The sequence below is a fragment of the Cannabis sativa genome, chromosome 1, assembly GCF_029168945.1.
Source record: "Cannabis sativa cultivar Pink pepper isolate KNU-18-1 chromosome 1, ASM2916894v1, whole genome shotgun sequence".
NCBI lineage: Eukaryota > Viridiplantae > Streptophyta > Magnoliopsida > Rosales > Cannabaceae > Cannabis > Cannabis sativa.
The window spans coordinates 30,446,687-30,469,026 of NC_083601.1; the positions used below are offsets into that span (position 1 = coordinate 30,446,687).

Here is a 22,340-nt window from a genome sequence, read left to right on the forward strand (position 1 = left end):
AGTTAATAATTTCACAAAGATATGATACATTATGTAGTACTAAACACTACTAATTGGCTTGAATCAAAAAAAAAAAACACTACTAATTGGCTTTTAGCATTTTTTGTAAGAATGAAGAGAGAGAGAGAGCGCTGACCCGGATCATTAAGCATATTATGTATAATCCTACACCTAACACTTTTGGGGCCATGTTTGGTAAAAAAAAAAATTAGAGAAGCTAACTTAATTGTGAAATTAGAACCAACCAACTTCACTAACAAATTGTGATCAAAATTTTATTATTACATAATTATTATCTTTTAAATGATTGAAAGGTGATGCTCATGCATGTGAGAATTATTAAGATACTGTAGTTTCATTAATTAATTGTGAAATTATTACTTGCCACATTGAGTAGTGAGGCTAGTATTGTTCACGTGCATATATATGCTGCTATTTATTGGGACACTTGTAAGTTGTAATGTGTACATATATCTAATATTTAATATAGGGATATGATTTTGTCCCGTGATGTACTTTCACGGAATGTATTTCGTGGTACATTAAATGGGTTTCGGGGTACATTAAATGAGTGTCAGGGTACGTTTCTACTTTTTAACTCTAATTACTCCTAGATCAATCTCAACCGTCAGATCAAATAAGTCCCTCATCTGACGGCTGCCGTACATCACGGAATGCATTCCGTGAAATACAATGACGGGACAAAATCATATCCCATATATTATATAAATTTACATGATGAAATTCACTCTCATTTTCTTAGTTCGCCACCTAAGCTTGACTGGTTTACGAAATATTTATTTCAGTTAATAATTGTTGAACTAACCAAATCGACCATGGTTTAAAATATATAATATTCTAAACTTACATACACAGTCACACACACACACATATTTATAAATATATTTTCAATCCCGGCCTTTAAGCTGATCAGTCATTCATGGAGAAATATCAGATAATAACTTTTCAATCATTATTTTATCTTGTGATCTTTCTGTTTATCATCGTTGTTAATGCATCTACTGGTATAATATATAAATCAGTCTTATTAATTTGATGCTCATCCCTTTCTTTCTGTAATTAAAGCTTTGTCAATTTTATTATATATTGACATATTATTCTTGGTGTGCATGATATATATGGCAGATAATAAGTTGGAAAAACATGGTGTTAAGCTTTTTGTATTTGGAGACTCGTATGCTGATACTGGAAACAGTAAGAAACACACGGTATCATGGAAACCGCCGTATGGGATTACTTTTCCAGGCAAACCGGCCGGCAGGTTCTCTGACGGCCGTGTCCTCACAGACTATATAGGTATATATGTACACATTACATATTATATATATATAAGTGTATATATATAAGTGTATATATATATATATAAGCCTTTATATATGTGTAGTATTAATTGTGTTTTTGTTGCTTAAATAAATCATTAAGCTTCGTTTCTGGGCATAAAATCTCCGGTGGCGTACAGAGAGATAAAGGGGGTAGAGAAATGGAAAGTGAGTAAGTATGGAATGAACTTTGCATTTGGAGGGACAGGAGTGTTTGATACAATGGAAAAGGAACCAAACATGTCCACCCAAATCAATTTCTTTGAAGATGTATTACGTGAAAATGATTTCTATTCCAAACAAGACCTTAACTCTTCCCTGGCTTTAGTCTCTATTGCTGGCAATGACTATGGTGCTTACCTTTCTAAAGGTACCAATAACATTAACAGCATGGAGGTCAGTAGTTAGCCTATACTTAATCTTATATGTTTATAATTTATACTTTTTCTTATATATGGTTTAATTTGTTAACATTTCTATATGTAATATTCTTACCATGGTGCATTTTAAATAGAGAAATAATATCACAACTAGCTTCAATATTTAATATTGGCTAATTAGTAATTTTCCCTCAAAAAATATCTGACATGGATGAAAGTTCAGGGGGCATGATTTAGTACATATCAAAGTTTGAGGGAAATGATTTGGTAGATATCAAAGTCTAGGGAGCATGGTTTAGTACTTAAACAATCACTGAAACAGTAAAATTAAGTGAAATTAGACAAAAGTCCTTAAATTTAACAATCTCAATAGTTCGGGGGGAATTTTTAACGGCCAAAAAAGTTTAGGGGCACGATTTGGTACATGTCAAAATTCAGGGGGAAAAATTACTAATTAGCCTTTAATATTTAATTGCATTATGACATTTTTTCTAGGGTTTGGCGAATTTGACGACATCAATAATTGACCAACTTGTTGCGAATGTGAGGCGGATACAAAAGTTGGGAGTGAGAAAAATAGCAGTTACAGCACTAGAACCTCTTGGATGTCTTCCCCCATTCACAGCCTCTTCTTCATTCCAAAATTGTTCTCAAATTTTCAACTCTGTCTCTGATTTTCACAACCAAATATTGCATCAAAAATTGCAAGCTCTAAACAATCAGACCAGCTCATTATCAAACTCTTTGCCAATCTTAGTTCTTGATCTCCATACCACGTTCATGTCTGCATTTGAGAATTTGAAGAAGAATATCACTGCTACTGCTACTACTGCAGGTAATAAATGTGTCCAAATTAGTACTAGTAATTATAATTAGTATTATTGTATATTGACTTTTATTTGTGGTAGGAAATTTGAGAGTGGAGTCTCCATTAATAATGAAGCCTTGTTGTGTGGGAATAAGCAAAGAGTATTCGTGTGGGAGTTTGGATGAAAATGGGGCAAAGAAGTATAGTGTATGCAAGAATCCTGAGCTATCTTTTTTTTGGGACATGATTCACCCTTCTCAAAATGGTTGGTCTGCAGTTTTTTCTGGACTCAGATCTTCTCTTCATAATTTAATAATTAATTAGTCAAAATCATCATCATTATATATATAAATGCAAGAAGTAGTCTTGATGCAGACGACACGTGTACAGTGTACTGCACCCTATTTCTAGAAAACTAATTCTAGTATGATGTTATGAAAAGAAAAGAGCTTCAAATTAAGGACCTGATTAATGTTTCAAATTGTAATAACTTTACTAAGTCAAAATCCTATATACTCAGTCTTCCCGAACACTATTATTGTTTTTACTGTACACTATAGCTAGCTGCTTAAACAAACTATGAATATCTACGAAGAGAATATATGTAAGAAAAATATTATTATTTTTGTTTAGCTCTAAGCAATAATTGATGAATTATTACATTATTATTGATAGTACCAGTTGATGAGAGTTAATTTGGATATGAATAATTATTACCTAACTAGACGTGAAGATCAATTACCCGGAAATGAATGTGTATATATATTTATATATATTTGTTTTTTCTTCTTTAATTTAAATTCTTTTTTAACTTCAACTTTCATTACACCAAGCCAAAAAGGGCAAAACAACACAAAGAGTTCTTAGATGGCCCAAGCTGCCAGGCTATGTGGAGCTCCATTGAGAGCACGGGGAACCCACATCGACCAGCTCTACACCAGTAACGGCATATCCGAAATCTCCATATCAATTTCCAAAACGACTGAGCAAACTGCTAATTGGGAGCCTTGCCAGATCTAACACCATCAATCAGACCCTTACAATCCTAATACTTTTTAACAATGACGGAGCTAGGGGGGCTGAAAGTGTACGTGCCATGTGGCCCCCAATCATCTTTTTTTTAAAAAAAGAAAAAATATTTTTAAAATTATATGTAAAAAAATGTATCGCTATTGGTGTAATTAGGTATCGAAATCATCTTCGAAAGTTTATGAATCTGAGCTCTATTTACTCTCCTGTTTGTGATGATATGCCTGAACACCATTTTTTTTACTGTGTTTTTACAAAAAGTAGTAATTCATCATAATGTGCAAGTTGGTTTTGGTCAATTCTCTTGGGCAAACAACATGGAGGATTGGAAAAGCTGGAGTGTGCAACCTTGGAAAGGTCTCGTGGCTTCCATCTTGAATACCACTGCTGCTGCCATAATTTAGCATGTTTGGTAACAAGAATCGTTGTATTTTTTATGCTATTTTGTAGTTCAGTTGTTAGAGAGATTAAGCTTGTTGTTAAAGCTAGAGTTAAGGGTTCTCTTTTTTCTAATCTTAGTAAAAGGGAAGAGGACATTGCCTTGATTAACACCATGTGATTGTTTTTCTGCTTGCTGTCTTTTGGGCAGCATTTTGTTGTAGTTTGGTGGTTGTTAATTTGAATAAATTTTTTTCCTATGCTTAAAGAAATATTTGGAGACTTATATAATATAATAATTTTATAAAATATTTACCAAACATTGGCAAACTGCTGCCAAATAATAATACTTTACTCTATAGCATATACCAATACAACATTAAACTAAGGTGGTGTTTGGTTTATCCAAATGTATTTATAATGGTAATAGAAATAATAATAATAAGACGTAATCGTAATGAGTATTCCTCATTAATGAGGACATTTCGTTGGTAAAAAGTCATTGGGAATAGTTCGTCGACGGTAAAAACGATTATCAACAACGACTTTTGAAGTCGTTGGGAATGAAAATTATCAACAACGACATTGTCGTTGGGAATAATATTTTATTTATTTTTATTTTTTACATCTGAGTGCATCAACAACGACATTGTCGTCATTGATATTATTATCAATGACGACAATGTCGTTATTAAAAAGTGTTTCGAAAAAAAATATTAAATAATTATATTAAAATTATTTCTAATTAATTATTAATATATAATATTATATTAAAATTATTAAATTAAATAATTATTTTATATTTTATATTTTTTTAATTATATAAAAATTAAATAATTATTTTATATTTAATTAATTAAAATATGAAATCATTTAACTAAAAGTAAATATTTAGAGTCACTAATATTACTATAAAAAGTGAGTCATAAATATTTAGAGTCACTAATATTACTATAAAAAGGGGGGAAATTTGCCGCCCAATGCAATGGATATTTTTTAAAAACAATAAATACATTCCCAACGACAATGTCGTTATTGAAACTTTTTTCAATAACGACATTGTCGTTATTGAAAAAAATGTCGTTATTGATTAACTATTTTTTTTTTTAAAAAAAAAATTGAATAACTTTCCCAACGACAAGTAAGTGTCGTTATTGATACTCTCATTTTTAATGAAGACTTTTTGGCATTGGTAATAGTGTGACGTTGATATTAACCATAATTCTTGTAGTAGTGAGAATACTTTTCATATGTTTGATTTATTTTGTCATGAACATTGTAATATTAGAATTGAATTGACAAAAAATTCTTACTTTTATTTATATTTCCAAAGTGAAAAGAGAAAGGATAAAATTGTCTTTTTATTATTTAGTCGTTATTATAATTCTTATTCATAAGGTGTAACAGTGTAATGAAAATTCATAGAATTGGTGTAATGCATGTTACAATAAAATCTATATAAAAACTAGATTGATGTTACGTGCAATATGCACGTATAATTATTATTATTATTTTTAATTAGGTTCAAGAAGTTGATGTTAAGTGCAATACATGCATGCTTAATTTTTTTAATTAGGTAATATTTGTTTTTAAAAAATTTTGAAATGGTGTTTGAGATTTTGATCTTTAAGATTTTTTTTTTAGCTATTGCTACATTGGTGTGTCATTTAAATGTTATTATATATATGTATTTTTAAAAAAAAATTAAATTTTTTTAATTAGGTAACGTATCTGATAATGCATATATTGTAATTTACTTATTCTTAACTAAAACTCACATAACCAAATTTTAGTGTGTCTATATATATATATATGAGTTGGATTCCTAAATTTAATATAAAGGTTTTTTTATTTCTAAACTTTACGAAAAATATGGTGTGAGAATTCAATTTAAAATATAAAATAAATAATTTAAAGTTAAAAATATTTATAATATTTTAAATTTAAATTTCTTTATATAAAATATTTATATAATATTTTATTTCATTTTAATATAAAGTTAAACTAATAAATTAAAAATAAGATTAAAAATATCAATAATATTTTAGATATTTTAAATTAAAATAAAAATTTATTTATATAAAATATCTATATAATTTTTATTTTTAAATATATATAATAATATTATAAAATTAATAAAGAATATTCTGTTAAGTAATAGGATATTTTGTTAAAATTAAGTATGGTTAAACCAAAAATTCTGTTAAATAGCTACATTTTATATACAATAGATATTTAAAAGAGAGATATGAGGCGATAACATGTCATTCTAAAATTCATAGAATTAGTGTAATGCATATGTTATAATAGAATTAGTTGGACCGGTCCGTTTGTACACGCTTAATTTTTTATACAAAATTACATGAATAATTAGATTAAAATTTGATACAATTTATTACTTAGTTGTTATTAAATAAAAATATAATTTATTCTATATATGTAATTTAAAAAATTTTAAACATCCGCTTTCTCCGCGAATTGTTTAGTAGTTCTATTATAAAAGTTAAAAACCCAAACTAAACATTATAATGGTCCCTTTGATTCTATTACATTCTTGATTCTACTCAATTAAACATGCTCAATTATATCTATATTTATTAATATAGCCAAAAAAAAAAAAAGGGAAAATTATTGGCCATACATATTTGAGGCAATCCGGGCAAAGTGTAATGAGTGGATCGATGACTGCTACCTATTATTTTTTCTTGTTGTTAATATTTTTAGAATAGAAAATGAAGCATTATAATTATTATTATTATTATTATTATTTTCTAAATCAGCAGTAGAAATTGTATTGCATCAAAACTCATTTACAAAACTAACAGCAGCGCCCTCATAAATAAAGGCCTGAACACCACTAAATACAAACAAAAATTCCTATTTATAATTGTTCAGACTAAAATCATTGATAATCTATCCTGTTATTTGAGTTTCTTTAATAAAATCATTAATAATCTATTTTTTTATGTTTTGCTTTATATAGTATATAACTGTAGGTATATTAGTCACCTTTGATTCCCACAATAATAAATTTCTAACCTTCCATGTTTAATAGACCACTGCAGCGATGGTCATGGCAAAAACACTTGCTTTCGAAAAGAAGACAAAACAAATTTATCTATCCACCTCAACAAGTAGTTACATTTGAAAATTTCCATCCCAGCCATTCTTTAATGTAGACATCTTTGACTATAATGACACTCAAAGAAAGATGCTCCACAGTACTACCGAGACCACAAACCAAACAACTCTGATCTTAACATAACTAAAATCGGAAAAGCCTTTATTTTCTCTGAAGTCTTTCAAGCATTGCTAGCCATAATATTATTCTGTGGGTGTAACGTCCCCGCTTCAAGCCTCCATTGGGTCCTTACACCCACGGAATGAATGGCTCTTATACACGAGTACGTCACTCTGGCTGCTTCATGGACTGATGACTGACCCTACAGACCAACACGAGTGTTGTTAATTCCATTTTTGGCATATTTAATTGACAAAAATATTTTATTATTTATTGTATATTTCGGCTGGCATATATTGATATGGTTTCCATATTTGTGTAAATCAAACTTGAAAGGAAAGTTGTCTAGCTTTCCTATTTTTGGAAAAAAAAGGTAAAAATGGTAAGTTTGGTTACCCATTTCGTTTTTTATCTAACCAGCTGTTATTCTGATCTTGTGTTGAGTTTCCCATTTTCTTAGATCAGGTTTCTTGAAGAGAAAACCGGAGCTAGACTTTCCTTTTCTATAAAAGGAAAGTTGTAGTTACTGCCCACGATTCTGTATGTACAGAAACGGAAATTCCTGGACTGATTGAAGAATTTTTTTAGGGAAGTTTCTAGTGGGTTGAGGTCTTGTTCAGACCGAATGTAAGCTGTCTATGAGATGTATATTCATTATAAATACATCCCATAGCTGCTAGGTTTTGTATCTCTTTCATACACTTAGAATTGCTTTCATATCTTAAGGAAAGAGTGTCTTTGTTTAGTACCTCTCTTGGTACCTCTCTTGTATCTTTGAATTTCATTCATATCTTTAGAAAAGAGAGTCTTTGATTTGTAGAGAAGAGTTGTTCTACTCTTACTCTGTTTATTTGTTGTTTGTATTGTCTTGAGTCTGTATTCAAGTCTACAACGAAGAAGAACATCAGTGCACCTTCGGGAGAAGGGTATTTACAAGCTTTCGGGAGATTGCTTTTGAAGTCTTGCATCGGGAGGATACAAGCACACAACCTTCGGGAGATGGTTGTATAGGCTTTCGGGAGATAGCCTTTAAGCCTTGAATCGGGAGGATTCAAGCACTCTTCAAGGTGATCGAAGGGAGTTCGAGATCTTGGAGTTTTATCAAGATTCGGTTAGTAGGTGGAATACATCAAGCTTGCGGCATACAATAAGAGGGAGTCTATTTATGCATAAGTCAATTACTTTGTATTTTTGATACCGATCTAATGAATCTTATCTCTGGGCGTGGCCCGTGGACTAGTAACAATGCGAAAGGATTGTTGAAACCACGTACAAAAATCTTGTGTGTTTTTACTTTTATGCCTTGTTTGTTTTTAAGGTTTCTCTGGAGTTACGAGTTGCATTACGTAACTACTGGAAAACATTTTCGATACCGGTTTTATTATTCCGCATTTAATTAATCATTTAATTAAATAATCAAACTGGGAATATTAAAATACGGAATTTCAATTGGTATCGAGCAAGTCACTAAATTCTTAGTGAGATCTTGAGGTTATTAGTTTAACTTGTTTTGTGTGAGATGTCTTTGTTTGCAGAAGGAAGTTCCATCTCTAGACCTCCTCTATTGAATGAGTCGAATTATCCTTATTGGAAGGTTAGGATGAGAGCTTTCATCAAATCGCAAGATGAGAAAGCATGGAGAGCTATTCTTACAGGGTGGTCTCAACCTACTGAAAATGATGAAAAAGGTAATACTCAGGTAAAATCTGAACTCAGTTGGACCACCGAAGATGAAAAAGCGTCTGGTTATAATAATAAGGCTTTACATGCTATTTTTAATGGTGTTGGTGAAGGTTTTATTAAATTAATCTCATCTTGTGAATCTGCAAAAGAAGCATGGGAAATCCTTCAAATTCAATTTGAAGGAACTGCTGATGTAAAGAGATCACGATTTACCATGCTTCAAACTAGATTTGATGAATTGAGAATGTCAGATACTGAAACTTTAAATGATTTCTATGAAAGATTATCTGATATTTCTAATGAGTTTTTTGCCTTGGGAGAAAAACTAGATGAATCTTTGTTGGTTCGAAAAATTGTTCGAGTTCTTCCTGACAGGTTTGATACAAAATTGCTTGCAATGGAAGAGGCAAAAGATTTTGGCAAAATGAAGGTTGAGGAACTCATGGGATCTTTAAGAACCTTTGAGTTGAATCAACAAATCAAGAAAAAGAGTAAGCAAAATCTCTCGAATGAGAAAAGCAAAGGTATTGCCTTTAATGCTTCTGAAAATATTGTTTCTGATGATGAAAATGATGATGAAATGGTTCTATTGGCAAAAAATTTCCAAAAATTCATGAAATCTGGTGGAAATAAAAAGTTCTTTTCAAAGAACCCAAAAGGTAACATTTCTGGTAACAATCCCTCTAAACCTTTTCCATCTAACAATAAAAAAGGTATTAAATGCAGAGAATGTGAAGGTTTTGGTCACACTCAATCTGAATGTGCTAATACCTTAAAGAAAAATAAAAAGGGATTGAATGTTACTTGGAGTGATGATTCTGAGAGTAGTGAGGATGAAAAAGAAAAAGTTGTCCTAACAAGTGTTTTGTCAAGAAATTTGCAGGAAAAAGGAAAAAGCATTTGCTTGAACAATATCACCGATCAATGACAACAAGGAAGAATCCAGATCCGAATCAGATGAGTCAGAAATTGATGAGGATTCCATGATTGAATCCTACAAGGTAATGTTTGGTAAGTGGTTGGAAACTAGTGCTGAAAATCGCTCCCTGGTTAAAGATAATAAAATTTTGTGTAACAACATTAATGAGTTGGAAGATAAACTCAAATGTTGTGAATCTGAATTGTCTTTAAAAGAGTCAAAAATTATTTCTTTAACCAAGGAAATTGATAACATTAAAAAGAATGTTAAAATGCTAAATCCAGGTTCCACCATCTTTGAAAAAATTCAAAAATCTGGCCAAACCAATCATCTTTGATACATTTGGGTTATGTTCCAAATCAACTCGTGTCTAATACCACTAATAGTTTTGTTTACGGAAGAAGCTGTTTCTACCTCGCGAGGTTTCGTCTCGCCAAAGAAAGCACTCTGTGTTACGAAAAGAAGCTGGCACGGTAAGTTTGACAATTTCAAAAGGAAAGGAAGACGTTTCATTCCTATTTGCCATTTTTGTGGAGTAAAAGGTCACATTCGACCTAAATGCATAACCATGCATAACATGTTTAAATCTAATTACATTGGAAATAAACATGTTTTACAAAAACAAAAATGGGTTGTCAAAAACAAATGCTTGGTAGGTTCTACTTGTTTTAAAACTGTTGCTTCTAACATGTGGTATTTTGATAGTGGTTGTTCCAAACACATGACAGGTGAAAAAGAATTTCTTGTGAACATAAGACCAATGCACTGTGGAGAAGTTACATTTGGTAACGGTCTTACTGGTAAAGTCATAGGAATGGGAACTCTCAAGTTCGAAGGGCTTCCTAAACTAAAAAATGTCATGTTGGTTGAAGGACTAAAAGCTAATCTACTTAGCATTAGTCAGATTTGTGATCGTGGGGTTATCTTGTGAGCTTTGATAGCAATCATTGCTATGTATATAATATTCTTGATGAAATTGTGTTACAAGGGCTGCGATCTAGTGATAATTGTTATACTCTCACTACGCATGCCACTTGTCATTCTGTCATTGAAAATGTTACTGACCTATGGCATGAAAAACTTGGTCACATTCACTTTAAAAATCTGAAAAAATTATCTGTTTCAGGGATTGTTCGAGGATTGCCTAAATTAGGTAAAGAGTCATTGGGAAAATGTGGTCCATGCCAGTTAGGTAAGCAACTGAAAATTTCTCACAAGAGTGTCCCAGATGTGAATACTTCTAGAGTTCTCGAACTCTTGCACATGGACTTAATGGGTCCAATCCAGGTAGAAAGCTTAAATGGTAAAAGGTATATTTTTGTTTGTGTTGATGATTTTTCACGATTCTCATGGGTGGATTTTTTGAGAGAAAAATCTGATACTTCTGAAGCTTTCCAAACTCTGTGTTTGAAATTACGAGTTGAAAAAGATTGTAACATTGGCAAAATTGTTAGGATTAGGAGTGATCATGGTAAGGAATTTGAAAATACCGTATATGATGAATTTTGTAAAGCTAACGGTATTTCTCATGAATTTTCTGCTCCTAAAACTCCTCCACAAAATGGAGTGGTTGAAAGAAAGAATCGTACTCTAGCAGAAATGGCTAGAGTAATGTTGAATAGCAAGAAGCTCACAAAGCGCCTTTGGGCCGAAGCCATTAACACTGCTTGCTATACCATCAACAGAGTATTCTTGCGCCCAGGTACTCACAAAACACCATATGAAATCTGGAAAGGTAAGAAACCAAATGTAAGTCACTTTCATGTGTTCGGATGTAAGTGTTATATTTTACGAGATCGTGATTACATTGGTAAATTTGATTCTAAAAGTGATGAAGGTGTTTTCTTAGGATATTCCACAAATAGTAGGGCATATCGTGTGTATAACATGAGAACCCAAACTGTTATGGAATCTGCTAATGTTGTTGTTGATGATCTAAAAGATTTTTCTGAGTTTTCCACAGAAGAACAGATTGAAGATTTGCTTGAAAAACCTGCTGCTGAGGAAAAGGAACCTGACGAAGCTTCAGAAGCAGTCGTCGAGGTTACTGTGCAGGAATCTGTTGCTACAGAAAATCCAACAACAAAAGAATCCGAGTATCCTTTAAATTCAATCACTGATCCAATACAGAGGGAACCATCCTCCAGGGTTAAAAAGAATCATCCTTCAGATCTCATCCTTGGAAACTTGGATGAGAGCATGGTTACAAGAAGAAAATATGCCAATATAATTCAATTTTTATGTTTTATTTCTTCTTTAGAACCTAAATCTGTAAAAGAAGCTTTAATGGATGAAGATTGGTTTTTAGCTATGCAGGATGAGCTTCATCAGTTTGTTCGAAACAAAGTCTGGAAAATGATTCCAAGACCACCGTTTGTGAACATCATTGGAACCAAGTGGATCTTCAAAAATAAGAGTGATGAGTTTGGCACTATCATTCGAAACAAGGCAAGGTTGGTTGCCCAAGGATACACTCAAGTTGAGGGTGTTGACTTTGATGAAACATTTGCTCCAGTAGCTAGACTGGAATCGATCAGGTTACTTCTTTCCATAGCTTGCATTCTTGGTATTAAATTGTATCAAATGGATGTCAAATCCGCTTTTTTGAATGGGCTGTTAAACGAAGAAGTGTATGTGGAACAACCTAAAGGGTTTAAGGATCCACATTTTCCTGATCATGTTTATAAGTTAGACAAGGCTTTGTATGGTCTAAAACAAGCACCACGTGCTTGGTATGAGCGTCTAACTGAATTCTTGCTTTCTCATGATTACAAGAGAGGAAATGTTGATAAAACACTTTTCATCAAAAACATTAATTCTGATGTGATTGTTGCTCAAATATATGTTGATGATATTGTGTTTGGCTCTACTTCTAACTCTGAAGTGCAGGTTTTTGTTTCCCAAATGCAAAAGGAGTTCGAAATGAGTATGGTAGGTGAACTCACTTATTTTCTCGGTCTTCAAGTGAAGCAATCAGATGAGGGAACTTTTGTCACTCAAAGTAAGTATGCGAAGAATTTGGTGAAAAAATTTGGCCTTGAAAAAGCCAAACATACCAACACTCCCATGAGCACAACTTTGAAATTAAGCAAAGATGAACAAGGAGTAAAGGTAGATCAAACTTTGTATCGAAGTATGATAGGAAGTTTGCTTTATCTTACTGCTAGTCGTCCTGATATTTGCTATAGTGTTGGTGTTTGTGCACGTTATCAGGCTAATACCATGGAATCCCATCTTTCTGCTGTGAAAAGAATCATTCGCTATGTAAATAGCACTACTGATTTTGGGATTTGGTTTTCAAAAGACACTAATTCTAACCTTGTTTGCTTTAGTGATGCTGATTGGGCAGGTAATGCTGACGATAGAAAAAGTACTAGTGGTGGATGTTTCTATCTTGGAAACAATTTGGTTTCATGGCATAGCAAGAAGCAAAACTCAATCTCTCTGTCCACAGCAGAGGCTGAGTACATTGCTGCGGGTAGTTGTTGTACCCAATTGTTATGGATGAAACAAATGATGGCAGATTATGGGTTTGATTTGAAAACTTTAACCATTTTTTGTGATAACACTAGTGCTATAAACATTTCTAAGAATCCTGTTCAACACTCTCGCACTAAGCACATAGACATTCGTCATCACTTTATTAGAGAGCTTGTGGAAAATAAAATTCTTGTCTTAGAATATGTTGAAACTAGCAAACAAATTGCAGATATTTTTACTAAAGCTCTTGACTCGGTCCGATTTATTTCTCTAAGGAAATCCTTAGGGGTTTGTACTGTTTAATGCTTTTATTTTTCCATAATCCTTGATATTTGAGTTGTCTTAGAGTTCATAATGTCTTGTCTTTGTCCTAGAAGAAAATTTCAACCTTATAAGAAATTCAGTCACTATTTTATTGCTAATGTTGTAATATTATGATGTCATACAGGTTTGTCAGGAAAATTGTCCACTCCTCACAGGAATATTCAGGTTCATCAAACAGTGTTATGTAAGCTACCATTTTCGATTTTTGTTGTTCAAAAAACTGTGTTTTCAAGCTCCATTGGATGAATAGAGCTACCTATCTCAATGTGTGAAAGCCATCTCTGAGTAAGTTGGAACTATGTAATTGGGAGTTATGTAGAAGATACGCTACCATTGAAAAGGGCTACCATTGAGGTAGTGTGACAGCGTCTCCTATGGGTACAATTTATCAGAAAAAGTCTTTTTGACAAATTGGGCAATGTTCCCTGCTTACACTTTCACACACTAATGCTTGACACAGTTTGTGGTAAAATTTGTTTATTCTCGAAAATGGTGTTATAAAGCTATTACATACTGTTTGATGTGCTTTAATATTCTTGGTGATGGAGTCAATTTTTCCTGTGAACCGGTATGACCTCATTCTATTACTTCATTAGTTTGATAAAATAGTTTCTGATTATTCTTATGAGTTTGATTTTTTCATCAGGGACAAAGACAAATGGACATTGTGAATTCTAGTTGCAAAAATATCAAGGTTATTTTATTTTTCTGTCTTTTAATCAAAAAATAAAAAAAATAAATAAAAGGTTCGTGATCGAGTTGTCAAGTGAGCTTTGTTAAAAATTTTGTTATTTTTTTTTGTTATGTTTCATTATATTCTTCGACACAATTTTTGCTCTTAAGTGGTGATTAGTGCTTTTGTGTCTTGGTGTGTTCTCTTGTTCCTTATTTGCAATTTTTTTTTGGGGGCATTTTTTGAAAAAATAAAAGAAAAAGGGGGGCATATTTTTTTTCTTCGAATTCATTTTCGAATCCTTGTATGTATTTTTTCTTTTATTTTTTATGGAAACATGTTTTAATTGTGTTTATTTATTTAGAATGTTTCCTTTATTTGTGGAGATTTGGTCTTTTTGGTGTATATAGGAAACTTGTTCTTAAATAATTAATTTTATTTTTGGTTTCCTTGTTGGTGGCATTTTCGGATTTGGTGGGGTTATTATTTCTTGGATTTTGTGGGAAGATATGGTTTCCTTTTTTCATTTAAGGAAACATTGACCACATTTGAAAAAACTTTCTTTGGTTTCTTTTTTTTCTTTCCACACGTGGGTCAAAGGTAAGGAAGTTACCTTCCTTTTCAGTTTTCCTTTTTAAATTTGGGCATTTAAAATTGGAAGTTATATATTCTCAACTTCCCATTATCCCACGATCACATCTCTCTCTTCTCTTTTTATTGTTTTCTCTCAAAGGTCTAACATTGTTCAAAGTAAGAGGGTTTGTGTTCTAGGGTTTCAAAGAAAAATGGCCAAAACTAAGAATGCCCAACCATCCAAGAAGCCCACTCGTGGATCTGCATCTGCTTCACCGGTGTCACCGCCTGCGCCGCCTGCTCCAGCAACCGGAGCTTCTGGTTCGTCTTCTGCTCCGACGAAGTCTGCCAAGAAATCGAAGACCCAAGCTCGAAAATCAGTGGCAAAATTTTCATCTCCTCTTGTTGGTGCCTCTCCTATTGCTTCTCCAACACCTGGGTTGGGTGATCATGATGAATCCCATTCATCCGATCACACATTGTCGAAGTCCTCTTCTTCGAATGGTGCTCCTAATGTCGACCAAGCTTTGGTGACTTTGCCCACGGTGAGTTCTCGAACAAGGTCCAAGGTTTCCACTCCTTCTAAACCTGAAGTGGTTAAACCTAAAATTGCATCCAAAGGGAAAAAGGTGGTTTCTTCATCTTCAAAGGCCAAAAATCTCAAGGAGAATCCCCCTTCGGTCTCTTCCTCGGATTCTGAACCAGAAGAAAGTGAGGAGGATCATGATTCAGAGGGCTTGTCCGATTCAAGTGAAGAATTTGTGCCCAAAGATCTTCCAGTTGTTGATGATTCTGGATCCGAGAGTGAAGAACCAGAAACTGAGCCTGTCACTTCTGAGAATGCGCTCCAGTGCCTCCTGTTGTTCCAAAGAAGGACAAAGGAAAAAGGCCCATTGTCTCTAATCCTGTTCTTCCACAGAAAAGAAAGAGGCCCTCTGGTATTTCTCTTGATAACTTCAAGCCTCACTCTCATTATTTTTGTTATAATGATCATGCTAGAGATATGAAATTCTATGAGAATAGGAATTTTACTGTGGAGAAAAATTTTAATGTTATTGCTCATAAGCCTTTTGGAGTGTATAACATGTTGAAAGAAAGACAATGGGTAGATACCTTGATCGGTTTTGATGGGTATGTGGATAGAATTGTGAAGGAATTTTATGCTAACATCAACCGATGAGTTTCTCGATGAGGACTCTTTCATGTTTGGCAAAGTTTTTGTCGAGAGGACACCGGTATTCCTTCTTGTGAAGGATGTTGCCGAGGCTCTCAATTTGCCTATGGGAATTGAGCCAGGCGATGTGGAGTTTGATCGTCAAAAGGTGTTCGGTTATCTCTCCGGTGATAATGAAATTGAACTCTCCGACACCATGCATATGTCTCAACTCACCTATCAACATCTTTGCTCTCATGAGGTTTGCCCTATCCAATTGGTTTCCTTGCTCCAATCCGGTAAATGTTTCAAATGAACTTGCTTTCTTTTTGTATAAAGTTTCAATTGGTGCTAAAATTGATTTGGCTGACATGATTTGGGAGCAAATTGTCTCTCTTCGAAAGGGTAAGAAACCTAGGCTCAATCTCATTTTTCCTCACTTAATCTATAAAATTTTATCTGATCAAGAGGAATTGATTCTTGAGAATGAATCAATTGAGATGCCTGTTGTTGGAACCACTTTCAAAATTCCTGAGAAGCCTCCTCAAGGAAAAGCTGCTCAAAGAAAGGCTCGGTCTGCTTCCCCTGGTCTTACAAATGATCCTGCTGCTGGATCTGCTTCCACTTCTGCTCCTACAGAAATGGCAGAATTCAACTTGCGTTTGGGAAGAATGGAGACAAGTCAGGCCTTGCTTCTTAGGAAGATGGACAACATCATGAAATACTTCCGACCCAATGATGATGAATAAGTGGTTCAATCTTTTATCTTTTGCTTTTTATTAATGTTTATTTGAATTTATGACTTTGTTCTTGTTTGTTTTTGTTATCTTTGGCTCCTTGATAGACAAAAAGGGGGAGTAGTCATATTTTTTTGGATTCATTGAACTCTTTGTTACAACTCTGGACCCTTGGTTTTAGGGGGAGTTGCTTGTTTGTGGTTTAACACTTTTCCGTTTAAAAAGTTGTTTGTGGTTTAACACTTTTCCATTTAAAAAGTTGTGTTCTTCGGTTTGCAAGCTTTTCCGTCCAAAAAAAGTTCTATGTTTTATGTGTTAGAGAGCTTTCATGCAGGGGGAGTATTTTCTATACTCTTGTATCTTTAAAAAGCTATTTGCTTTGGTTTCTAACACTTGATGCAGGTTTTCTCATAATAAAATGTTTTGTCAATCAAAGTGCCAAAGGGGGAGATTGTTAATTCCATTTTTGGCATATTTAATTGACAAAAATATTTTATTATTTATTGTATATTTCGGCTGGCATATATTGATATGGTTTCCATATTTGTGTAAATCAAACTTGAAAGGAAAGTTGTCTAGCTTTCCTATTTTTGGAAAAAAAAAGGTAAAAATGGTAAGTTTGGTTACCCATTTCGTTTTTTATCTAACCAGCTGTTATTCTGATCTTGTGTTGAGTTTCCCATTTTCTTAGATCAGGTTTCTTGAAGAGAAAACCGGAGCTAGACTTTCCTTTTCTATAAAAGGAAAGTTGTAGTTACTGCCCACGATTCTGTATGTACAGAAACGGAAATTCCTGGACTGATTGAAGAATTTTTTTAGGGAAGTTTCTAGTGGGTTGAGGTCTTGTTCAGACCGAATGTAAGCTGTCTATGAGATGTATATTCATTATAAATACATCCCATTAGGCATTTGCTAGGTTTTGTATCTCTTTCATACACTTAGAATTGCTTTCATATCTTAAGGAAAGAGTGTCTTTGTTTAGTACCTCTCTTGGTACCTCTCTTGTATCTTTGAATTTCATTCATATCTTTAGAAAAGAGAGTCTTTGATTTGTAGAGAAGAGTTGTTCTACTCTTACTCTGTTTATTTGTTGTTTGTATTGTCTTGAGTCTGTATTCAAGTCTACAACGAAGAAGAACATCAGTGCACCTTCGGGAGAAGGGTATTTACAAGCTTTCGGGAGATTGCTTTTGAAGTCTTGCATCGGGAGGATACAAGCACACAACCTTCGGGAGATGGTTGTATAGGCTTTCGGGAGATAGCCTTTAAGCCTTGAATCGGGAGGATTCAAGCACTCTTCAAGGTGATCGAAGGGAGTTCGAGATCTTGGAGTTTTATCAAGATTCGGTTAGTAGGTGGAATACATCAAGCTTGCGGCATACAATAAGAGGGAGTCTATTTATGCATAAGTCAATTACTTTGTATTTTTGATACCGATCTAATGAATCTTATCTCTGGGCGTGGCCCCGTGGACTAGTAACAATCTGAAAGGATTGTTGAAACCACGTACAAAAATCTTGTGTGTTTTTACTTTTATGCACTGTTTGTTTTTCTGGGTTTCTCTGGAGTTACAGAGTTGCATTCTGTAACTACAGAAAACTGTTTTCAGTACCAGTTTTATTATTCCGCATTTAATTAATCATTTAATTAAATAATCAAACTGGGAATATTAAAATACGGAATTTCAAGTGTTTCCAGTGTGCTTTGTCCTCACTCGCACGCTTCCTGGGAAAACTTCCCAGGAGGTCACCCATCCTTGAAATTGCTCCAGGCCAAGCACGCTTAACTATGGAGTTCTTTCGAGATGGGCTACCGAAAAACAAGATGCACCTTGTTGATATAGGTAGTACCAATCAATCTATTTAAGCTCTCTTCAACTGTGTAGTCCCATACCTACACAGTCTCAGAATCATCCCACTTGACCTTCCCCAGGCGGTGTGGGATTGCACAACTTACCCGGTGTTTCCCCTTACGGATCACGGGACTACTGATTGTCACAGTGAGCTCGAACTAACACTATTGTAATGTAGTTAATAGAATATCTATTGTTTACAATAGACTTAATTTTACTTAAATATAAGACCTTTCATTTTTTATTTTAGTTCCTAAAAAGTATGGGCTCTAAACACGAGATTAACCCGCCTATACCTATGTCCGGCCCTACTATTCATGCCTATTCACTTTTTCAACCATGGTCTTTAACAACTCATAATCATAGCTGATAGAATATTTGCAATTTAGCAGTTGCTGCTGCTGTGTTATGAAACTCTTCATTTTTTGCTTCACCATATTACTATTTGTCTCTAATATCAACTCCCTTGATCAGTAGCCTCATAGTTTCGCCATTCTTTCCTTTAAATGCACATGATGAACCCTTTTCACCCCTAAATTGTTTTGCTTTTTTGATAGTCACAGCCCATACAAATTAAATTATTATTATTAATATTATTATTTTCTTTGAAAAATTGCACATGTTTGGCAAATATTTCAATTTCCATGTGTACTCCTCCGTTTTACAATAGGAAAACGTTATTAATACGGAAAATATTCATACATAGGCATGGAATTATTATTAAACATATGACACCACACTTTTCCACTAAAAAAACACATGATACCACTCTCAAACAGTAGTTGGAGGCTATTTAGTTAATTATATATGACTAACAAAATACTTTCTTCTTAAATCAGTCATCAAATGATGATAAATATATAATTAATCCCCGCCAGGAACATATTGAGGATTGAAAGAAGCAAACTCCAGAAATTTGGGATCTTTTTCCAGAACTACCATTTCATCTTCTTCCAATGTCAAAAACGCCTCCACTCCCTTCCCACCTGGTATCTCCACCAACACCTGAACTTTCATAAATCTCTCACCTCCAATTCCCCCATGGGCCCCGATCCATACCGGCTTACCCCACCCGAAATCCACCTCGCTGTAGAACCCACTCCAGTTCGTGAATATATAATAGTCCGTTTCCCTCGACTCAAACCAAGTTTCCATTGCATCGTAGTACTCCGAAACCATGGCCAAACCAACATCATCGCTCTCCTCAGATCTCTTCACACTCTCATTAAAACTCACCAGCGATTCCCTCATCACTCTCACAAGTTCACTTATCCCCACTGTACGGACGTCTGGGACAGTTGCTGATCTGGTCCACCAGAAGAGATTCCCAATAGAGTTGTCCAAAGCTAATTTGGATTTCATTCTTGGCCTCAGGTTCACAGCTAGGCCTGCAACAGAAGGCCTAGCTTTTCCTCCTTTGGCCGTCGCTGCAGCAATAGAGGCGTGTTTCCAGATGAAACACGTCAGCACATCGTTGCGCGACGGCCTAAGGACTTGGTCGCTCTTGGCCAAGTCCTTAAGAACTGCGATGCTGTTCTCGTCAAACACAACTCTTTTTGTCACTAAGCTTTTCTTGTTGAACCACATCTTTTCCGTCGTGGTTTTGTATTTTTGAGGCACCGAGTTTAAAGGTGGGAAAACCAAGGACGCGTGGGAGCAGTTAGGGCCGGTTATTATACCATCCTGATCAGAAGAAGCAGAATGGTGGCGAGAAGATATTGTAGCCCAAGCCTTGAGAAAATGGCTCATGGTTCCTGCATCGGCTACCTTGTGGCTGAAAGAAGTACCCAAAGCTATTCCGCCACATTCGAAAACGTTAACTTGAAACCCAACAACATGAGGAATATTTAGTACTTCTTTTTTGGGTGAAGCTTCCACTACTTCATTGCGTAGTGGAGGAAAGGGGACGAGCTCGTTGAGCAAGTTGGTTTGGCCGAGCTTGAAAAACTCGGCCATGCTGCAACTGACTTCGGCCTCCATGTAAGCGACGCCGGTGTCGAAGTCATCGACGTAGAGGTTGTCTTTGGTCTTCCCTGAAAGTGGGTAGAAGAGATTTAAGGTTTCCGAGAGAGAGTTTTTTAGGTAGGTTAGGTTGGAATTGGAGTTGTGAAGAAGAGGGGTGCGGTAGAAGATGACGAGTGAGACGTATGTCATGGGAGTAAACTGATCGAAGAGGCATAGTTTGTAGGGTTGAAGATGGTACTTCGAAAGGGAAGATGGTTTGACAGTTTCTCTTGAGGTAATCCTTAGCTCCATAGTTTAATTATCACCTTTTTCTTTTTCTTTTACACCAATTTGTTATTTTTTTCTTTTTTTGTTTTGCTTTCTTTTTTGGAGAGAAGTGTGTGAATAAATTGTGTGTAATGACATTTATAGCAACACTATATATAAGCAACTCCAATGTTCTATACTATTTATTAACGTTGCTCATCCGAGCTTGTTGGAGGGAATCAACATCCCCTATTAAAAATTAGTACCCAACCAATCAAAATTTGACACACCAACTAATTTAATTTATATTTATTATGTTAACTATTTTTATTTACTCAATTAGAGGTTTAATTTTTTCTTAAATAAATAATTAATTAACGTGTCAAATTTTAATTAGTTTAACACAATATAGGACACTACTTTTTAACGGGAGATTTTAATTCTTTTAGATGTGGGGTACATTTAACTGTGGCTATATATATTGGAGAAAAATGGTTGAACTACAAAAGCAATGGTGATATCTGACTTTTTTTTTTAATTTCAAATAAAAATAAAAGTTATTTGTTTTGTTTTTTTTAAAAAATAAGAGTAATTTGCGGTATAAATACCTAAGTTTAACTCTCAGTTACAAATAAATACCTAAGTTTAATTTTTGGCGGTAATAATACCTAAGTTATAATTTTGGAACTTTTGTAGTTACTTGCTTGTTAAGTTTTAAGTGAATTGCCACATGGCAATTCCTGATTGGTCCAAGTCATTAAATTTTTATTTTTTTAAAAAAGTTAATTTAAATGTACCAATAAAAAAATGACACATGGATAATGACTTAAATTAGGTACCTATAGAGTTCTAAAAATATAACTTAAGTATTATTACTGCCAAAAATTAAACTTAGGAGAATTTAACTTAAGTATTTATGCCGCAAATTACTCAAAAAATAATAAAATGGACTATTATAATTAAAATGAATGATATATTAAATAATAGTGTATGAGACATAATTTTTAGAGTCGCTTAGCATTAGAGTATTTTTTAGTAGGAAGATACTAGAAGTAATGTGGAGGAAAGAGAAAATAAAATATTATAATATAGAGTATTGTTATTTTTTAGAATATTTTGTTAAAATTGTCATTTTTTTTTAAAATATTTTGTTAAAATTTAACTCCAATGGTGATAAAAAATGTGTGCTAAATTTGGCCTAAGCTAAAAATTGTGCTAAATTTAGCACAAAAGATAGCATAGCCAAATTTTAACCCACAATAAATACTATATTTTTTAATTACCTCTTTGCCACTTATTAATACTACTCAATTGACTTTGAATAAGATATATTTATAAGATATTAAAATAATATAAATAAAATTAATTATTTTGTATATTTTTAATGAACGTTAATGATAATATTAATTTTTATAATTAATTTGCACCTTTTATTAAAGTACAAATACAAAAAAAAATATATATGCTTTATGGTATATTTTAGGCCAAATTTAACCAAAATATACACTTATTGGAGATACTCTAAGCATTGTTTGTATTGGAGATACTCTAAAGTGTCT

General features: G+C 33.6%; 2 protein-coding genes across 2 annotated transcripts; one reads left to right on the forward strand and one right to left on the reverse strand.

Annotated features, from left to right (window-relative positions):
- The first annotated feature begins 737 nt into the window (after nt 1–737).
- LOC115705085 (GDSL esterase/lipase At5g03610) lies at nt 738–3,208 on the forward strand. The gene is made up of 5 exons (XM_061107730.1): nt 738–1,025; nt 1,147–1,317; nt 1,444–1,736; nt 2,216–2,555; nt 2,629–3,208. Exons 1-5 carry the CDS (start codon nt 941–943, stop codon nt 2,850–2,852), a joined length of 1,113 nt encoding a protein of 370 aa, XP_060963713.1. The 5' UTR covers nt 738–940; the 3' UTR covers nt 2,853–3,208.
- A 16,021-nt stretch (nt 3,209–19,229) lies between these two features.
- Nucleotides 19,230–21,331, reverse strand: LOC115704444 (stemmadenine O-acetyltransferase). The gene has a single exon (XM_030631652.2). It carries the CDS (start codon nt 20,824–20,826, stop codon nt 19,435–19,437), a length of 1,392 nt encoding a protein of 463 aa, XP_030487512.2. The 5' UTR covers nt 20,827–21,331; the 3' UTR covers nt 19,230–19,434.
- Between the last annotated feature and the right edge of the window lie 1,009 nt (nt 21,332–22,340).

Bases quoted from the DNA above. Each gene is read 5' to 3' on its own strand.
- LOC115705085 (XM_061107730.1), top strand. From the start codon at position 941: ATGGAGAAATATCAGATAATAACTTTTCAATCATTATTTTATCTTGTG. The intron at 1,026-1,146 runs GTATAATATATA...TATATATGGCAG, and splicing joins CGTTGTTAATGCATCTACTG to ATAATAAGTTGGAAAAACAT. The intron at 1,318-1,443 runs GTATATATGTAC...TAAATCATTAAG, and splicing joins TGTCCTCACAGACTATATAG to CTTCGTTTCTGGGCATAAAA.
- LOC115704444 (XM_030631652.2), bottom strand. From the start codon at position 20,826: ATGGAGCTAAGGATTACCTCAAGAGAAACTGTCAAACCATCTTCCCTT.